Raw genomic sequence first — 16,575 nt, 5'->3', positions numbered from 1 at the left:
ATTTACCTAGAAAATTTGTATACTCCAGAGAGCACTTGTATTCCTATACCTATTCAGTGTTATGAAACTATAAGTTCCAGTTTACTGTCTGACAAGGTATACAATGTCTTGTAGTTCATCAACACTGAAGAGCTACAGTCACGGCTAAATGTAAAGTATAACTGATATCCTCGCTAGCAAGCTAGATGCAAACTCTCTTCATTCTTCTCTTTGTGGTGCCACCCTGAGTGTTAGTTCCATCTTATGTACCTTTGGCTTGGCCAAAACTGTGCAACCATTTATTTTCTGCCCATACTGAATATATCGTCAACATAGACTGACCAAGGAAGTCCAAATGGAACTGGGGCAGCCAGTCCCTGTGCAAGGTTTTCACCTTTTTTCCCATGAAAGTGATTAGGCTGTACTGTCTGGAATTCAAAATAGGATCATCTACCACCTGAGATGAAAGAGAGAAAGGTAGAGAATGGCAAAGAGAAAGAAAAAAGAGGGAGAGAAAGGAGAGAGAGAGAGAGAGAGAGAGAGAAAGGAGAGAGAGAGAGAGAAAGGAGAGAGAGAGAGAGAGGAGAGAGAGAGAGAAAGGAGAGAGAGAGAGAGAGAGAAAGGAGAGAGAGAGAGAGAGAGAAAGGAGAGAGAGAGAGAAAGGAGAGAGAGAGAGAGAAAGGAGAGAGAGAGAGAGAGAGAGAGAGAGAGAGAGAGAGAAAGGAGAGAGAGAAAGGAGAGAGAGAAAGGAGAGAGAGAGAGAGAGAGAGAGAGAAAGGAGAGAGAGAGAGAGAAAGAGAGAGAGAGAGAGAAAGGAGAGAGAGAGAAAGGAGAGAGAGAGAGAGAGAGAGAGAGAAAGGAGAGAGAGAGAGAGAGAGAGAGAGAGAGAGAGAGAGAAAGGAGAGAGAGAGAGAGAGAGAGAGAGAAAGAGAGAGAGAGAGAAAGGAGAGAGAGAGAGAGAGAGAGAGAGAGAGAAAGGAGAGAGAGAGAGAGAGAAAGGAGAGAGAGAGAGAGAGAGAGAGAGAGAGAAAGGAGAGAGAGAGAGAGAAAGGAGAGAGAGAGAGAGAAAGGAGAGAGAGAGAGAAAGGAGAGAGAGAGAGAGAAAGGAGAGAGAGAGAGAGAGAGAGAGAAAGGAGAGAGAGAAAGGAGAGAGAGAAAGGAGGAGAGAGAGAGAGAGAGAGAGAGAGAGAGAGAGAGAGAGAGAGAGAGAGAAAGGAGAGAGAGAGAGAGAGAAAGGAGAGAGAGAGAGAGAGAGAGAGAAAGGAGAGAGAGAGAGAGAGAAAGGAGAGAGAGAAAGGAGAGAGAGAGAGAGAGAGAGAGAGAGAGAGAGAGAGAAGAAAGAGAGAGAGAGAGAAAGGAGAGAGAGAGAAAGGAGAGAGAGAGAGAGAGAAAGGAGAGAGAGAGAGGAGAGAGAGAGAGAGAGAGAGAGAGAGAAAGGAGAGAGAGAGAGAGAGAGAGAGAGAGAGAGAGAGAGAGAAAGGAAAGAGAGAGAGAGAGAAAGGAGAGAGAGAGAGAGAGAGAGAGAGAGAAAGGAGAGAGAGAGAGAGAGAAAGGAGAGAGAGAGAGAGAAAGGAGAGAGAGAGAGAGAGAGAGAGAGAGAGAGAGAGAGAGAGTAATGTCTCAGAAACTACAAATGATCTTTGGAATTGTTTGCATTGTTACTTCATGAATGCATGCATTATATTAGTCAAATTATGATCGCCATAGACATTTTAATGAACAGGTCTTGTTTTGAAATACTTTCTGTAAATAGGTGTGTATTGCAAATGACAGAAGATCCAGGCAGCTGAGGGCAGTTGTACCTAAAAAGATCTCATTGTAGTGGAAACAGGACTGTGTATGTTTTATATAGTAAATCCTGAACATGTGATAAGGAAAGAAACAATTGATCATGACAAAAATAAAAAATAAACTCTTCAGCTGTACCCAGAACTCTTGATGATCTAAAGCTGACCTCTTCAGTTTCTTCACAACCTTTACGATGATGAATATCTGAACAGCCAGGAGAAGACATACCACTGTAAAAACGACCACAATTACAGCATAGTTCAAAGCGATCACAAAAGGTTCAGAGAATTCCTTTTGAAAATGTAAACATTGCTTGGAGTTATAATAATCTCCATAGGTGCCATATTTGAAAAAAAACAAAGGCAACATGACAAGTAGTATGATAATCCACACTGCTGCGCTGGCCACCACAGAATGGAGTGTCCTGTAAAACTCAATCTTGTCCTTTTGTTTGAAGTAGCTTATGTATTTGATGCTGAGCAATGCTACATAAAATATAAAGGAAAGATACATGTGGATGTGAATCATTGCACTTATCAACTTGCAAAATGCAAATGAAAAGTCCCATTGTCTTTGGATGTAATAATAAATGCGAAATGGAAGTGTAAGAAGGAAGATGCAGTGGACCACTAATAGATTTATTATTGAAGTAGTGGTCATGGATCGTGTGTTAGTTCTACATAGCAGGAAGACCATTATAATATTTCCAATTGTTCCCCCAATAAACACGACAATGTACAGTGTAACAAGGATGGTATTTGCAACTGTCTCCTCTATAAAACATGTTGTTTGGTTGGTGTGTCCCATATTGTGCAAATCTTTCCAAGTTACCTGCAACAGAAAAATAAAAATAAAATGTAAAAACATATTAGATCAATATAGACTGTGTACTGAAATGCCTATATACAGTACCTCCTAAAGAGGAAGATACTCCTCTAAGGGATGTCATTGATAGCTGATACATTATAACAAAGCCAGCAAGTATGCTGACTCAGTACATCTCTTGCTCCTTCTTCATTTTGAAATACACATGAAAGTGTAATAAAGTGGTTTATTTTGGGGAACATAATAGAAATGCACTATTTCTTTGAAGATAATGAGTGCCTGATTCACTAGCATTTGCAACTGCGACTATGCACGCAATCGGGCGAACACTGGTGTGCCACTGCGTTTCAACGCTGTTCCAGGATAATTATCTACTGCAATGGCCTACGCCATCTGAGGATCCATAGTGTGATAGGAAGTTAGCAATTTCTGAGTAAGGTCAGATCTTGTGCAAGTGTGCATGAGGCTGCGATGGTACCGATGGTTTCGTAGTATTGCTACACATTATGGATGTGTGTAAGATACAGTGGGCGTAGTGCTGCGACAGCATAGCGATCGCAATGGATTAGAGCAGGGTGCCATGTGCCCCCCGGGCCGCGGGCAGTCTGTGTCACTGCACCGCGTGTGTAGCGCTGACCGGACGAAGTTCGGTCAGCGCTACACAAGTGACAAACACACAGCCGCCGGCTCCGGCAGCTGTGTGTTTGTTGTAAGCAGCAGCCAATGAGAGTCTGTCAGACTCTCACTAACTGCTGCTGCGCCCACTGCAGGAGCCGCTCCATCTTCCGGCTCCCGCAGTGGGCAATGGGAGAGGCGTCATGACATCATATGACGTCTCTCCCATAATGCAGAGCGGCCCGGCCCGGCAAGGACAGATGGAGGAGCGGATGGCGACGGCGGGAGCGGGGATTCAGGTAAGTGTTTTTTTTTTTTTTTTCACTACGTGTGTCTACTGGGGGGGGGGGGGGAGGCCACTACTGGGGGCACCACAAGGGGGGAACCACTACTGGAGGCACTACAAGGGGGGGACTACCACTAATGGGGGCAATACAAGGGGGGGGACTACTACTACTGGTGGCACTACAAAGGGGGAACAACTACTGGACTGGGGGCACTACAATAGGGAGGGACTACTACTGGGGGTACTACTAGGGGGATATCACTACTGGGGGCACTACAGGGGGGCACTACAAGGGGGGACCACTTCTGGGGATTATAACTGGGGGGAGTACTACAGGGGGCACAACAAGGGGGAGACTACTATTACAAGGGGGACTACTACTACTAGGGGCACTACAAGGGGAGGGGACAGCTACTAGGGGCACTGCATAGGGGGGAGTGGACTACTACTAGGGGCACTACCTAGGGGGGAGGGGACTGCCACTGGAGGCACTGCATCGAGGGACCACTGCTGGGGGGCTCTATAAAAAGGGCAATACTGGGGGTACTGCATAGGGGGGAGACTACAACTGGGGCCACTATTTAAGGGGCACTGCATAAGGGTTACCACTATTGGGGGCACTGCATGGGGTGTGGACTGGTACTGGGGGCACTATATAAGGAGCACTGCATGGGGGTGCCACTAATGGGGGCACTATGTAAGGGGCTTACTACTGGGGGCACAAGGGGCACTGCCCAGGGGGACCACTACTGGGGGCACTGTATAAGGGGCACTGCATAGGAGGATCACTACTGGGGGCACTACTGGAGGCTTGCATAAGGGGATCCTCTCCTGGGGCACAGGGGGGCACTGCATATGGGCACCACGATGGGGTTGTTCCTAATCTTAATTTTTACTTTACATTAATCCCATATGGACCCGCCTCCTCCCTGGAACACTTGAGGGGGGGCGCTGTAGCACGCATGTTCTTCGGGCACCCTGGCTACACGCTACCCCTCTGCCAGGGCCGCCAGCATGTATTTGCCCCCAGGCTAAAAGTTGCCAGCCAGCTTCTGCTCTTATATGTATTGTTATTTTGAAAGCTATTATTGATGTCTACACAGAAAATATTTTAAATAAAATGTGCAATGTGTATTTGATGTTATTTTCATGCACACTGAAGTTGCAGAACTGTAACAAAATAATCATTGTAATAATTCTCGTGGTTCCTGGGATGCATTCTTATTACCTCCTTACAGGGCCGTAGCTAGGGTAGTGCGGCCGGTGCCATCGCACAGGGCACCACAGGTCAGGGGGCGCTGTTTGGGCCTGTCAAATTTCTGTTTATTATCATTCTCACTTGTAGCTTTCTCTTATTTTATCCCCAGCATCCCCTGGCCTCCCCTATCTCTTCCCTGGCCCTTCCCCATGAAGACATGGCCCTTTTTTGGGTGCATTATGTCCCTTTGAAAAATGAGGGGGCGCGAATGCTCTTTCTGGCACAGGGCACCAAAAGGTCTAGTTACGGCTCTGCCTCCTTACATGAAATATTAGCACATAAATAGTGGATAGTATCATGTAAATTAGAGCTGAGCTAGGACACATAACCCTCACAATCTTTCTGCACATATCATTTTGTCTCCCCTGCAGTGCCTTGTACATACAAGGTCTGTCTAAACAGTTCGGTGAATGGTCTGATATATCTGCCATTGCATTCATTTCAACAGAGTGTCCCAAGTATTGTGCCAATTCCTTGCCACTGCGAAAGCGTGCAAACCAATCGTACACACATTTTCTACTCACAGCATCCTGCCTGTACACTTTCACCAACATTTTGTGCATCTACATCGCCGATTAAACCAATTTGAAGCAGAACTTAATGTTGTGTCGTTGCTCCATTGCTGTTCGATGCACAGTGCTCAGGACACTCTGTTGAAATGAATGCAATGGCAGTGTGGTGGTGGCCTCCGGCAAATCCCAACTGGGGGCAGGTCCAGACATGTCCATGTATGTCAGTGCGCATGAGCAACCTTGTTGCAAGCATTGCATACAGATATATCAGACCATTCACCAAATGTTTTAGACAGACCTTGTATACAGTATGTTCCCTTTTATTTGTTTTGCTGCTAACTCTAAATAAGCCCCACTGTCTGTTTTACATGTTCATTGTGTCATGGCATGTTTTTGTCATGGTTCTGTTATTCTGTAGATCCAGCTCAGGACCCTTAGGTATGACAGATGTGCACAGGAAAAGAAGTTTCTTAATAAAGAATCGGTATGAATTACCGCTGGACCCATGCCCAGCGGTTGGAATCCCGACAGCGGCATCCCGGCAGAGGAGGAAATCCCGATTGTCCTAAGGTAAGTATTGACTAACCTATTTCTACCCCCTAACCCTAACCCGCCCTTAGGGGTGCCTAACCCTAACCTTCCCCCCAAGGGCCTAACCCTAATCCCCCTCTAAGTGCTTAAACCTAACCCCCCTTTCCCCACCGCCTAAACATTAGTCCCCTGGGGGAGTGCCTAACCCTAACCTCCCCCTGGGGTGTGCCTAACCCTAACCCCCCCCTTCCATTAGCCTAACCCTAAGTCCCCCAGGGAGCCCTAAACCTTACCCTTCACCCCCAGCGGTTGTCTGCGCCCGTCGCCTGGCTTACCTTTGATCGGTAAGCCAGGTGTTGGGCTCCTGGCGTAGGTAAAATAACAGGCGTCGGGATTTCGACGCCTGTCATTTAACCCTTGCCAGGATATGACAGTCTGGAAGCTGGCTGTCGGGATTAGGTCTGCTGGCTTCCCGACTGCATACCCTCAATAATACCCTGGCTCATAGGTATAAACAGAAGTGTAGGCACACTAATGACAATGTAGGAACCACAGGCTAGTGATATGCATGGATACTGAACTAGAACTGGGATACACTCCAGAGACAAGGGTGACCTCCAGGACTCAGAACAATATGGTACTGGTAGATTGTAACTGAGTACTCAAGCCAAGAATCGGAGTCTAATGTAGTCAGAGTACAGCTTGAGGAAGCTGCAACTCTAGTAAAGCTCTGACGCAAGACCTGGAACTGGAACCAGTGAGGAACTCAGAAACTGAGAGTCAGTATAAGTAATACAGCTTACTGAACACCTCAGTGTACAGACCGTATACAGCACACTGAACCCTAGCCCTGGAACCAGCTTGAGACAATAGCACACAGTACAGGGAAACCAATACAGGGTCAGCACAATAGTATCTGGTAGCCATGGCTGCTGCTATGCATCCGGTCCGCCAGCAGGACACCCTCCCCCTGTGGCTCCGGTGCAACATAACAGTGATCACTGACTACTAAAAGCAGTAGACGTGGCTGCTGCTATGTATCCAGGCAGCCTAGCGGTGCCCCTGTGCCCCCGCCCACTCCTTCAAGCCTCAGCTCCACCTGCTGATGTATCCCGATCACTTCTGGCCACAGTGATCAGGATAGATATTTTATATATATATATATATATATATATATATATAGGCTTTATTAATTCAGTATCACAAGTTGACGTTTCGACTTCAGAGGATCATTGTCAAGATAGTCCACAAAAGGCATCAGCACAGCATGTAGTCAATAGGTTCACTGACTAATGCTGGGCATACACTATACAATTGTCTGTCAGATATCTGTCCAATTTGTCTGGTTGGAATGAAAACCTGGTAATGTATGGGAGCAAATGACAGTCGATCATCTGGTTTTAAACACTGGAAAACAGACAAAAAACAATTGTTCAAATTGGTTAACTTCGTGTATTTTAACCAAAATGACTGAACGACCATTTTTGTTTGTTTTCCAGTGTTTGTGAGCCAATAGTCGATTGTCATTTGCTGCCATACATTACCAGATTCCATTTCAACCAGCCAGAAAGGACAAATATCTGACAGATAATTGTATAGTGTAAGCCCAGCATTAGTCTCCCGGGCTCCCTTAAGTAGCTAATTGAATAGGAAGCAATAGAGTACTAGACAGGAAGGAAATGCCATATAAGGACAATTCATATAAACCCTTATAGGTAATAGAATAATAGACAATTAAATACTAGATAGGAAGGAAATGCCATATATCGGCGATGCATATAAATCCTGATAGGTAGTAGCTTCACCCTTATATGGCATTTCCTTCCTGTCTAGTACTCAATTGCTGTTGAATTAATAAGCCTGTATTTTACTTACAGTATACTGGTTAGTGCCCTTTTTTGGCCCAAGTGACCATAGCTTTTTCTATTATTGGTACAGGGACTGCCTGTTACCAACAAAATTCAGCAATGGGGTGCTCCACTAAGGTATGTGCCATGCCTTTAAATCTGCGAATTAGCCACAAAATGGGATATATTATTTGCTACTAATCGAGGTGCAGCTTAGCTGTGCTGGCATCTCGTGCCAAATGAAGCAAAAAAGGAAAGGTGTATGACGACACATCTGTGTGTATATATATATATATATATATATATTATGCAGAAATAGGCGTCACTTGCGGCGTCTTGGTGAATAAAGCATCACATACTCGTTATGTTTGAATCTGATTCAAACATAACGAGTATGTGATGCTTTATTCACCAAGACGCCGCTAGTGAAACCTATTTCTGCATATTAAATATTCCTCCCCGCATCAGGAGAGGTAAAGAGGAAGGCACCGGACCAGGCGCATTATTATTCATTTATGTGAGGAGTGCCGGCATCTCTTTTTATTATATATATATATATATATATATATAAATATATCTCAATAAATCCGACCGGCACTCCACACAACTTAAAGAGTGCCCGGGGTGCTCACCCATGCAGCAGATCTGCTTCAACATAATACAGTACCAAAAAATCGGGGCTCCTGGGTTTTAAATCATCAGAATGGGCTCCTCTTTATAGCCAACATTTCAGACATTTTATATTTCTTTTATCATCCCTGATTAAAGAAATATTACATTTCTGAAACGTTGGCTTTAAGGAGGAGCCCATTATGATTATTTAAAACCCGTTTGGTAGGTTAATAGGATTCTGGCAAAAAAACCTAGTGTATATGTGTGTGTTTACATGTGGTAGGGAATATGGATTGCAAGCTCCACTGAGGCAGGGACTAATGTGAAAGACTTTTTGTTCTCTGTAATGTGCTATATAAATAACTGGTAACAAAAAATAATTCTACGAGAGTTAAAACAACATCCACTTGCCAGCGGCGTATTAAGAAAGGAGGGGACCCGTGTTCATTCCCCGTCTGGGACCCCCTCCTCTCCCCCCCCAGCGGCCAGCAGCAGGCTGACATGTCTGACCGCCGACCGCAGCATCAGTAGACTCTGGGCACTGGAGTGTCCCCATAGTCTACTGCGCATGCGCAGGTCATCGGGGAAGCAGTGAGGCCCTCCTTTAGATACAGACAACTTGCCCACAAACGCTTGGGTGCCCATTAGTTAACTCATGGCCTCTAAGGTATTATGCTTTCTTGTCACAGCCAGGATGAAAAGGATTTGCAGCCCACCACCCAATAGACCCTGCAACACCAGCCCAAAAGAATAAAAAAATACTCCCCAAGAAATGTAACATGCCGGCTTCACTAAGATGTATGCCATTAGAGCTAAACAGATGTACATCATTAAAATGAGTAAGTGAATGCCTGAGAGTGTGACCACAATGCCAAAGCACAAACTACACAACAAGCATTAACCATCCTCCTAACTATATCCATAACTGCATCACAATGTGAAACTTCCAAACCTGTTTATAGACAATTTCTGATCAAACCAGCTATACTGAGCCCCAATGAGTAAAACCTTCCCCTAAAAAAAGCTAATAAAAACTGAAATCTTGCCCAGGTCATTGCCCTCAAGAGGAATGATGAAACACCTGGGGACACCCCAGTAGTCTGCCAACCATCCCAGCACAGACCCCCTCACCCTTATCCACCTAAGTTGACATCTGCTCAGTAAAGTGGTTGCTTTTCTTGCTAGTGGCAATTAATCTGTCCCTGCACAAACTGGCTCTACGGAGGCAAGATGTTGTCCTAATCCTCCTCATCCACCGATTCCTCACCCTCTTCAGTGTTGTGTACATCCTCATCCTCACAGAGTATTAATTTGTCCCCGCTGGAATCCAACACCACAGGTCCCTCTGTACATTCTGGAGGCTGGTCTCACTGGAAGAGTTGATAATTAATTTTTATGAACATCATCTTCTCCACATTTTGTGGCAGCAACCTCCTATGCCTTTCGCTGACAAGGTTCCCGGCTGCACTACACACAGGTAAAATAGAGCCAGTTTGTACAGGTGCCTCCAAATTGCCTCTTTTTCCTGCCAGTACAGGTACGGACTGTCTGACATGCCTACTTGGATGCTGTCACCGATGTAATCCTCCACCATTCTGTCAGTGATGACAGTATGATATGCAGTGACAGTAGACTCAGAAATTGTTTGCATGTCCTTCAGTCCGGACCAGATGTCCAAACCGGCCCTTGACTTATTACACAGGCGCACGCTTGGCGCTGCTGCTGTGTTGATGCACGTGCGAATACTGCGCATACATTTCGCACACAAACACAGAAAAAAAAGAATTGTTTATTTTTCGTGGAGTGCACTTTGGGGGTTACACCACCCTTTAACAGACTTATGGGACACAGGCGCACGCTTGGTGCTGCTACTTTGTTGATGCACATACAGTGCACACAATTCACAAATACAGAAGAAAATGTTTTATTTTTGTTGGAGTGCACTTTGGGGTTTACACCACCCTTTAACAGACAGACGCATGCTTGTCGCTGCTGCTTTGAGGATGCAGGTGTGGCTAGAGCCCACACAATTCACAAAGACAGAAAAAAAAAAGATTTTTTTATTTTTCGGAGCGCACTTTGGGGGTTACACCACCCTTTAACAGACAGACGCATGCTGTCGCTGCTGCTTTGAGGATGCTGGTGTGGCTACTGCGCATACATTTCACACACAAACACAGAAAAAAAGATTATTTTATTTTGGTTGGAGTGCACTTTGGGGGTTATACTACCCTTTAACAGACAGACGCATGCTTTTCGCTGCTGCTTTGAGGATGCAGGTGTGTCTACAGCCCACACAATTCACAAAGACAGAAAAAAAAAGAATTTTTTATTTTTTTTGGAGTGCACTTTGGGGGTTACAGCACCCTTTAACGGACAAGCCAGCCGGCCTTTTACTTATGACACAGGCGCACGCTTGGCGCTGCTCCTTTGTTGATGCACGTGCAGCCACAGTGCACAAAATTCACAAATACAGAAAATAATTCCTCCACCATTCTGTCAGCGGTGACAGTATCATATGCAGTGACAGTAAACATGTCAGAAATTGTTGGCACATCCTTCAGTCCAGACCAGATGTCCAAACCGACCCTTGACTTATGACACAGGCGCACGCTTGGCGCTGCTGCTGTGTTGATGCACGTGCGGCTACTGCACATACATTTCGCACACAAACACAGATGAAAGAGAATTGTTTATTTTTTGTGGAGTGCACTTTGGGGGTTACACCACCCTTTAACAGACTTATAGGACACAGGCGCATGCTTTGCGCTGCTCCTTTGTTGATGCACGTGCAGCCACAGTGCACACAAATCACAAACACAGAAAATAATTTTTTATTTTGTTTGGAGTGCACTTTCAATGTTAAAGCACCCTTTAACGGACAAGCCAGCCAGCCCTTTACTTATGACACAGGCGCACGCTTGACGTTACTTTGTTGATGCACGTGCGGCCACAGTGCACACAATTCACAAACACAGAAAATATTTTTTTTATTTTGTTTGGAGTGCACTTTCAATGTTAAAGCACCCTTTAACGGACAAGCCAGCTGGCCCTTTACTTATAACACAGGCGCACGCTTGGTGCTATTTTGTTGATGCACGTGCGGCCACAGTGTACACAATTCACAAACACAGAAAATATTTTTTTATTTTGTTTGGAGTGCACTTTGGGGGTTACAGCACCCTTTAATGGTCAAGCCAGCCGGCCCTTTACTTATGACACAGGAGCACGCTTGGCGTTACTTTGTTGGTGCACGTGTGGCTACTGCGCACCCAATTCACAAACAGAAAAAAATAATAAATTTTTTTTTGGAGTGCACTTTGGGGGAGCACCCCTGATGCGCAGATCACCCCCTGGACAACACTACAGCACCCCTCTAGGAATACAGCCTTTATGGGACACTGCACAACACAGTCCAGCCAGCCCCTATAGACTTTGGAGTGGACACAGCCCCTATGGACAACTGACTGCACAACACAGCCCAGCCAGCCCTTATGACAGCAGCACAACACAGCCCAGCCAGCCCCTATGGACAACAGCAGCACAGCACAGCCCAGTCAGCCCCTATGGACAGAGTGGTCACAGCCCATATGGACAACAGCAGCACAACACAGCCCAGCCAGCCCTAGCTCCCACCCTCCCTCTTCACTGTCCACAGCCAGAGTGAGAAATTGGCACCGACGTGGGGACCTTTTATAGAATCCAAAACCCGCGAGATCCGTAAGGCGGGATGATGACGTTTTGCCTCGATTTCAGATCTGAGTCAGGTGGGAAAAGTCAAGCCTGAATCGGATACGACTCGGATCGGGGGGGCTCAGAGGGGTTCGGATTTCAGAAAACCGAACCCGCTCATCCCTACTTGCTAACGGGTGATGTTCCACCCAGAATACAAATAAAAATAATTTATATTTTCTGGGTGTCTAAGGGAAGACCTGTGATTAGATCAATCCCAAATGTAAAATTGAGTATGATATGGCAATGTAATAAAACTAAACAGATAGTAATAAACAGCATAACAAACTACATTTTAGCCAAAGAAAGGAAGGAAGAAGGGATAGGGGGGATGTGTGGGGGGGGGGGACGACAGGTTTGCCACCAAGGTGAAGGTAAAAATATAAAAACCTCTGGGATACCAACAACCAACCAGGTTCCACTAGAGGGAAAACATCCCTTCACTCCTTATAATATTGGCAAGCTACATATGACTTGGGTCAACAATGCAAAAAAAGGACACCCTAATGTGACTAAGCCTCAAAAATATATTTTTTATATATAAGTATAACATTTCCAATTAGTTAAATCATGAATGGATGCAGCTGGGCACCCTGCTTCTGCTGCCAACGTTGCTGTGCCAATCCTAAAGGAATTTGTCTCATACATGGACAGATCCAAACCTAAAGCCAATATGCAGTGCTTAAATATGGTGTTAAATTGAAATTTAGTTATGTGAGTCCAAGCCGCATGTACTGACCACTGAACAGACTGAATGGGCCAAAGGTGCAAGTAGGCCGCTAGTTATGTCAGAGGGAAAATATCTTCCACAGCCTGAGCCATCAGCATAATCCAACTCCCTTTCCTTAGTTGATCTGTTTTGTAACAATACATTTTGTCTGACATGGTTTGATAATAACAATGCCTGCCAACAATTTAGAGTTAAAATAGCTCTTGGAGGATGACACCATCTCATTAAGTGACACATTTATTGCATTTGCAACATGATTTGAATGCGATATTAGCACCCAAAATTGCATTGCAGGATGCGATTATACCGCCCAGATGTATCAAATAGCACATGCAGGGACAGGGGCTCTGAAAGGAGCCTGTCCCTGCAATGTGGTCTGAGAGAAGTGACCGCATCAGGGTTCAAAGAAGTGACTGCATCAGGAAATATCTGCTGCATTCCCTCCTTCATACATTGGGGTAATACTGAATATATGTCACAAATATTTAATGATAAATAGGCCCCTCAACATGAAAGCCCCCAAAAGGCCAAAAAATCTACTGAAGCACCTTGATAAGTGATACTAAAAGCTTCATATCTATATATATCCTCAGTTGCCTGCTCACATGCACAGCCCTAAATAGCACTTGAAATAAAAAAAAATTTTTTGTTGGGATTTAAAAAAAAAAAGAGGTAGCCTGCTCCAGGTTCCTAAAAATAAACGTATGGGGATTATGCAGCATGTGAAATTCTACAGCTCAAGAAGGGACTGACGGCCTGATTCAGAGCCGGACGCTATTTGCGCTCACTCGTTCAAAAAAAAGGGGCCGGCTATTTAAATTGAGCGCTCGCTCTTTGCGGTCTGCTGACGCCTCTATGTCTGAGCGACGAACGAAACATGCGCTCGCTATTTTGTAAAGACGCCCCCTTGCCGCTCGCATCCTACGTCATCTCCGCTATTTATTTGATTAATCGGGAACATCGAAAGGCGTCTGAACTGCTCGCAGTGCTTGTGGTAGGATTTTCCTACCGCAATCATGCGAACAGTTCAGGCTAAGAAGCAACCAAGTGACGTGGTCGATGACGCTGCTTTGTTAATTATGCACACCCTTAAAACGCCCGTTTTGACAGTTTCAAGCACCTTCCCCTGTTACCACCCACAAACGCCTCATCCTGTCACTCAAATTAGCAGGCACTCGCTATTTTGCGAGCGCTCGATTTCCGACCGCACTGACTGGTTGGCGCATGCGCATTATGACCCATACGCATGCGCAGATGTGCGAACATCGCTCGGAGCGAATGAGCGGCCGCTTACGAGCGGCTCTGAATCAGGCCCAGAGCCTTGTGCAGAGAGACCTTATTACACTGCTGCTCAGCAAGTGGCGATTGATCTGCAAAAAACTATTTCTCCATGAACAACAATTTCTCAGTGACCAACGTCAAAAGCATCATCCAAATAATTGTGACCATAGTGAACAAGACCAGCACAGCCCATGGGGAGACAGCGATCAGCAAAAAATAAGTAATCAAAGCGACAGCCTATGAACTGAAAAGAATTGGGGGATTAGTGGTAAAAAGCGAAAAGATGATTCAAATTCAACATTCACCATCAAAGCTCTAGCCCAAAACTCATGAACCAAAACCACGGCCTCTTTAAAAGATTGACAGATAACCCAGCAAACCCCAGGATCTGTGGCATCGTTGTCTTACCTAGTGGGTAAGACAGGTTCTGAATGAGCCTGAATTTAGAATTCCACAATAGCAACTCTACCGACACCTGTCCACCACATTCACATTGTTAGAATACATCCATAACCATTGTGTAGAAACAGAAAATGGGTAATGTGCTCTAACGAGTTTCTAGGCCAAACTCTCCTCCCATACTGGTTGGTGAACCAGCTCCCATCTGGTAATTTTTCTGCAGAGCGCCCGTACCCATGAAGTGATGAAACTTACATGCCTGAACTACTGTGTGACTCAGACAAGCTGCTGATCACACTAGACAGCAAATATAATCTAAGTCAGAAATTAGTATATTCACCAAGAGGAAAAGGCTCCGCCATCTCCCTGACTCGCTACTGTTCCAGCTGCCAATCCATCTCCACCGACAAAGCCGCAGCAACAGAAGCATTGAAATCGCTACTCTCCAACTGTCCATGACTCTCATCCAACCGAGAGATCTTTCTAGAGCTTTCTAGATTGAGGAAAAGAGGCTGAATTTTCCTTCAGAAAACCTCCTTTTCTAGGGCACATGGGCTCCCATTTATTAATGATCGCTATTGCAATGTGATCTGGGCATGACATTACCGCCTATGATCGCATTGTAATATGCGATCATAGTGTCCGGATGTATCAACCAGCACATGCAGTGCTGTTGGGGCTGCTGCGTATGCGCAGTCACACTGACTGCACATGCACAACCGCCATTGCCAGGGAGGGATCCGGCGGAACCCTCTGCTGGCTAATTATGCGCGGTGTAGCAGGGGCCAGTATCCAGAATGCATCCCATTCCATTGGTAAATTTGCCAGCATCGCATCCCCCATAGAAACCTATGGGGGAAGTGGCTGCCCGCTGGAATGGTGGGATCACAGCAGGTATAGGAGATACCTGCTGCAGTCCCTCCTTAGTACATCCAGGGGAAACTTAATTTTTGTGATTGACCACCAAAAACAGGTGTTTTCGGGGATTATACCTCAAATATACATTGATAAATGGACCCCTTAAGCTAGAGATGTGCGGGTTCAGTTTTATTTGGTTCTTATTGCCAAATTATCGCAAGTTTGGATTAGTTCAGATTTATCTTATTAGCTATCCAAAGCACAGGACAGCCGGATAGTCAATACAATGCCGTCTTTAAGATCCAAACATATCCGAGTAAATCAGAGTAAAACTGAACCGCACATCTCTACCATAAGCACAACCGGCCTATTTCCCTATAGAACATGAAACTTTCACCCCCTCCTGCCACTCGCTAACCCCCAAAACCATTAATCCTAACATACCCTGTCTAACTACCACCACTACTCAAACAGCCTAGGGGATTTTATGCTAGACCTACATAGCCTTCAATTTGCTTTCTGGAGAAATGAGGGTGATGTTGCTAACTGTTCTGCACATACATTTCCCACCAACAATTGGAATCTTTAAATATATGCACATACCTAAGGCAATGGAGATAAAGTTATTGGAACCTTACACAGTATGTGGCATCTTTAGTGCAAGCCATGAAATAATTACAGTAGGGATGTGCACTGACCCCCATGTTTTAGTTTTGGTTTTGTATCTGTATCTCCTCATGTTTTGGAAATGGATTTGGTTTTTCCAAAACCGCCCTTGCGTGTTTTGGTGTTGGTGTTGTTTTTGGATCTGTATTTGTTCTTAAAAAATCATGAAAACATGAAAACAGCTAAAATCACATAATTTGGGCCTGTTTTTGTTCCTAAAGTATAATTACCCTCAATAACATTTATTTCCAGTTATTTCCAGTCAATTTTGACCACCTCACAGCTCACAATATTGAATTAATCTAGTTTAGGCCAAAAGGTTGCATCCAGCTAGCTGGCTGACTAAGCTAAGCGACAGCAGTGGGCGGCAATAACATGTGACAGTACAGCTTCCAACATGGCACAGAGTGGCACTGCAGTGGTAGATAGAATGGCAGTTTAATAAACTATACGACCCCTAGGAAGTTTAAAAACCAAGAATGCTTTCCTTAACTAGGTCAGAGGCCCGATGGAGTTGGAATATGTTTAAGGACTGAAGACAGGGAAGGGACGGAAAGATTGATTAGTTTTAAATGTATTTATTTTAATGTTCTGATATGTTTTTTATATTTTTTGTGGATTTATAATAATAATTTTATTTCACTTTTATTTTTTTT

General features: G+C 44.9%; 1 protein-coding gene across 1 annotated transcript in view; it reads right to left on the bottom strand.

The window, feature by feature from the left end:
• Positions 1–1,540: 1,540 nt before the first annotated feature.
• LOC148517828 (putative G protein-coupled receptor 141) overlaps positions 1,541–16,575 on the bottom strand; it is a 39,823-nt gene continuing 24,788 nt past the window's right edge. The window contains exon 2 of the mRNA XM_088478143.1: positions 1,541–2,598. Within this exon, the coding sequence (XP_088334269.1) occupies positions 1,672–2,574 (903 nt within the window). The 5' untranslated portion in view covers positions 2,575–2,598 and the 3' untranslated portion in view covers positions 1,541–1,671. The remainder of the gene's footprint in view (positions 2,599–16,575) is intronic.

This window comes from Taudactylus pleione, unplaced genomic scaffold (assembly GCF_031769625.1).
Source record: "Taudactylus pleione unplaced genomic scaffold, aTauple2 ptg000208l, whole genome shotgun sequence".
NCBI lineage: Eukaryota > Metazoa > Chordata > Amphibia > Anura > Myobatrachidae > Taudactylus > Taudactylus pleione.
This window is presented reverse-complemented; position numbering and strand designations above follow the sequence as displayed.